Genomic DNA, 4,219 nt, shown 5'->3' with positions numbered 1-4,219 from the left:
ACTTTTGTGCGAGTAAGAATTATTAAACGGGTTTAAATCATTTGAAAAGTGTTTTTAAAATGAACATAAAAATGAAAATGCTATATTATATTATTTCCAACAGCAGTCATGAAATAATCATTACACAGTGCAGAAAGCAGGAGATTAGTCACCACTAAATGTTGATGGGAAGAAAAAAAAGCATAAACTTTCACAATGACTGTAAATAAGTTGATTACCTTAAAAATAACAAGTTAAATAAAAAGCCTTCAATTGAAGAAGGAGGAGGAGTTGATGCAAATCTAAGAGTTTTTCCATCACTACATACAGTATGTGCTGTAGACAGAAACAAAGGGACTAAATCACTGATAAACCCACTGCTGACTGAACTGAGACAACAGGCTTTTTCAATGATCAGACCTGAATGTTTAGCTGTTATTTCTGTCCTGTCTGTGATCTATAGGCGGATAAAAACAATGAAAGATGTTTGTGTCCTCTGAAGACATTATGACCGTGTTACTGTTTCCTCCATGAGTGTGAAGGGTGAACAGTTCAGCCAGACTCTGTGACTGTGCAGCCAAGAAGTTTCACTGACTAAACTTTGACTACAGTCATTTACATTATTACACTATATATTAATAATAGTTTTAATATTATATATAATAATATTTGTATTTTGTGATACCACTGCAGAAGACACCCACAGAATGGTGAAATGTGCCGATTCTATTATTTAACTAAAGTAAAGAACACAGTTGTTTGTGTATCATCACAGATGTTGGTTCACAGCTGTTTGTCCAAGTTTCTCTTAATGTCTAAAACTGTCTCCAAATCCGAAACCGAAACCTGAAAACTGAAACCCGCAAACAACTGACGACATCCAAATCATCTTCTGAAATAAAGAAACACATGAATGCAGCCAATAAATAAATATCTACATGTGTTGAAATATCTGAACTTAATTAAATCTCGTGTCTGACTGGAAATACATTCTCTTCAGTCTCACACTCGTGTTCAAAAGTACAGTAAGTTTAAATCTGTTATGACTTTATCAGCCTCTCACAATGTTGTTTAGGAATTTGTTTCAGTTCACTGAGGTTTTTTAACAATTTTTTTATGCTCAACTCCACACGGGCTGATGATTAGCAGCACCTGGCTGCTACTTCTCTTTTCAAATCCTATGGACGTCTTAAATCAGCCATAAAATACCTTTAAAACAAGGATTTATCGTCCAATTTGCTCGTTACCTCTTGGTTACCTGGTTACGCTTCCTTATCCATGAAAAGATTGGTTTTAAGATATGCGGTTTGGAGCCCTGGGCCTTTCTTTTGACAGCATGCCTCTCGTTTGGGGTCCAAAAAAAAAAAAAAAAAACGGTAAAATGCACCTCAAGAGAATTATATAAAAAAAAAGTGAAAGCTTGTTATGTTACCTGACTATTACCAGGAGGTATTAAAACCCATCTCTTAAATAAATCTGTTTTATTGTATTTTTTTAATTTTAATATTATAAACTATAGTAACATCTGTGGTGTTACAGGTCAATTTTGACCCAAATAAAATATATCTAAAAGCAGAAAAAAAGTTTTTTTATCTTTAACACACTGTAAAGTACGGAGCCCAGGAAGTACATGGTCACTTTTAAATATTTCTTGCAGTAGACGAGCAATATGTTTGTCTTTCTGTCCTTATAGCTCCAACAGATTTTACCATTTCAGTTTTGGCACAAATGATTGTTTTATGAATAAAGTTGAAACCGACCCCAACAACACAAAGATCATAATTTTAAACAGAGCAATTTATAATTTAGTGTTTTTGTTTTATTTTTAAATAGATGTTCCTGTGAAAGTCAAAAACCTTTGTGGTACTTTTATACATTTAAAACCTAAAAAGGATTCGTGCCGACCCTGACACAATAGGAACGTTAATTTTAAGCATTAATAGTTTACAGTAATAGTGAGTATGTAAAGAAATTTCAATATTATTTGTAAAGCAAAACAAGCAACAAGTGTGTTTTCATTTTGCAGATATAATAAAACTAAACATTGATGCTTCATATGTTTTATTCTATGCAAACTCAGTGACCTGCCTTGTTCCTCAGCTATAAAAACTTCACACCACACAGTCTCAGGAGTTCACAGCGCTTCAGCTTCACCATTAAACATGTTTCCTGTTGCCGTGCTGCTGCTGTTGGCAGCTGCTTCATGTGAGTCTCTATAGATCAGTCATACTCAACAGTTCTCCTCAAGGTGAAATTTATCACAAACACTTTCTTCTTTTTAAATTTAACAGGTGTGAAGTGTGAACAGTTGACACAGCCAGACTCTGTGACTGTGCAGCCAGGTCAACAACTGTCCATCACCTGTCAGGTCTCTTATTCTGTGAGCAGCTATGCTACAGCTTGGATCAGACAACCTGCAGGAAAAGGACTGGAGTGGATTGGAACTGCACGTGTTGGATACACCACAGACTACAAAGATTCACTAAAGAACAAGTTCAGAATTGATTTAGTTTCCTCCAGAAACACAGCGACTCTAAATGGACAGAATGTGCAGCCTGAAGACTCTGCTGTGTATTACTGTGCCAGATGGTCACAGTAACACAAACCATCAGTAGAGCTGAACAAAAACCCCTCAGTGTGTGAACACTTGGGCCACCAGAGGGGGCTTTGGGACCACTAATGATTATAAGATCAGTTTACTGAGAGAAATATTCTTTTTACATCTTGAACAAAGCACTGCAAATATAATATTGATATTATATAAAGGTTTTGTTCAGCAGTTTGAATTTAGTTATATTGTTGGATTCACAAATCTACAAAGGTAACAACAATGAAGCTCACAGACTTTCAGTAGTCTTCTGTAAACATCACGATCATCCTGTAAGCTGCTACTTAAAGCGTCTTCTTTCTGATACAATTGCTGCATAAAATGAATAGAGAATAGATTCTTTTAGAATATAGTACATTTGAGAAGTTGTACTACACAATATCCTTCATGTACCTGTTATGTATATTTCTGAAAACAACCTAATCATTTAAAACCTTAAGAACATAAAATAAAAAATAATGATATAAAAATGTTCCTTTTAAAAAGATGTATCTTAATGAGGAGGAGGAGTCAATGCAAATCTCTGATTCTTCCATCTCTACATATGTGTTGCAGAGTGATGAACAGGGTCTAGATCACTGACAGACACACTGTAGACTGGGCAGAGAAAACTGGTTTAAAAATGATCAGACACATTTATTTGGGTGTTTTTCTCATCCTGTCATTGAACTGGGCTGGTAAGAACAATTCTTTCTTTCTTCTTTCAAATATTATAATATGTAGACAATAATACTGCATAATAGTAGATAATGAGCTTTTACAATTTCTCCAGGTGTTGATGGTCAAACGCTGACTGAGTCTCAACCAGTGGTTAAAAGACCTGGAGAATCCCACAAACTGACCTGCACATATTCAGGGTTCAGTAGTGATCCCCATGCTGCTTGGATCAGACAGGCTGCTGGAAAAGGACTGGAGTGGATCGCTTACATTAGTTATAACAGTGGCAGCATCTACTATTCTAACTCAGTCAAAGGCCGGTTCACCATCTCCAGAGACAACAGCAGAGAGCAGGTGTATCTGCAGATAAACAGTCTGAAAACTGAAGATTCTGCTGTTTATTATTGTGCACAGTGACACAGGAGGTTGAAACGCTGTACAAAAACTCAGCACATCAGACAAAGTAAAAAAAACTGCTGTTTGCATCTGACACTAAGAGAAATTAACTAGTTTAACACTCGTAAAAGATTCAGAGAAAATTAACCCTATTAAAATTATTTATTATTATTACTGTTAATATTATTGTAGGTTAATTTTATGTGTATATAAATGTGTATATTGCTGTTTGTGCTTCACGCTCACAGATATTAACTGTTTCAACTCCATCAATACACTAAAATCATATTCCCAACTAAAACTGCTTTGTTTAGACGACCTTATGAGAGAACATGACAGAACAATAAACCCATAATTTAAATAAAGATTAAAGAAATAAAATGATGGTGGATATAAAATCATGTCTGTCTGTCTGTGCTGCTCAGTAAGAGAACATTTTGTAGAATTGTGAAATAATTCCTGTAGTAAAACAGCAAACAAGGACTATATTAATTTCCCATTCATAAACACACACATGATAAAAACATCCCCAGCTGTGCAGTGCTGGTCCAAGCCCGGTAAAAATTGGGGAGGGTTGCG

The 4,219-nt window shown here is 35.2% G+C and overlaps 1 gene segment (V, D, J or C); it reads left to right on the top strand.

Annotated features, from left to right (window-relative positions):
- Nucleotides 1–2,141: 2,141 nt before the first annotated feature.
- On the top strand, nucleotides 2,142–2,578 carry LOC137100119 (Ig heavy chain V region 5A-like). The segment is given in 2 exon segments: nucleotides 2,142–2,184; nucleotides 2,271–2,578. Coding segments are annotated over 2 exon segments (351 nt in total).
- The last annotated feature ends 1,641 nt before the right edge of the window (nucleotides 2,579–4,219 follow it).

This window comes from Channa argus, chromosome 15 (genome assembly GCF_033026475.1).
Source record: "Channa argus isolate prfri chromosome 15, Channa argus male v1.0, whole genome shotgun sequence".
In the NCBI taxonomy this organism is placed as follows: Eukaryota; Metazoa; Chordata; class Actinopteri; order Anabantiformes; family Channidae; genus Channa; species Channa argus.
The sequence above is the reverse complement of the archived record's forward strand: the minus strand, read 5'-3'. Positions and strand labels throughout refer to the sequence as shown.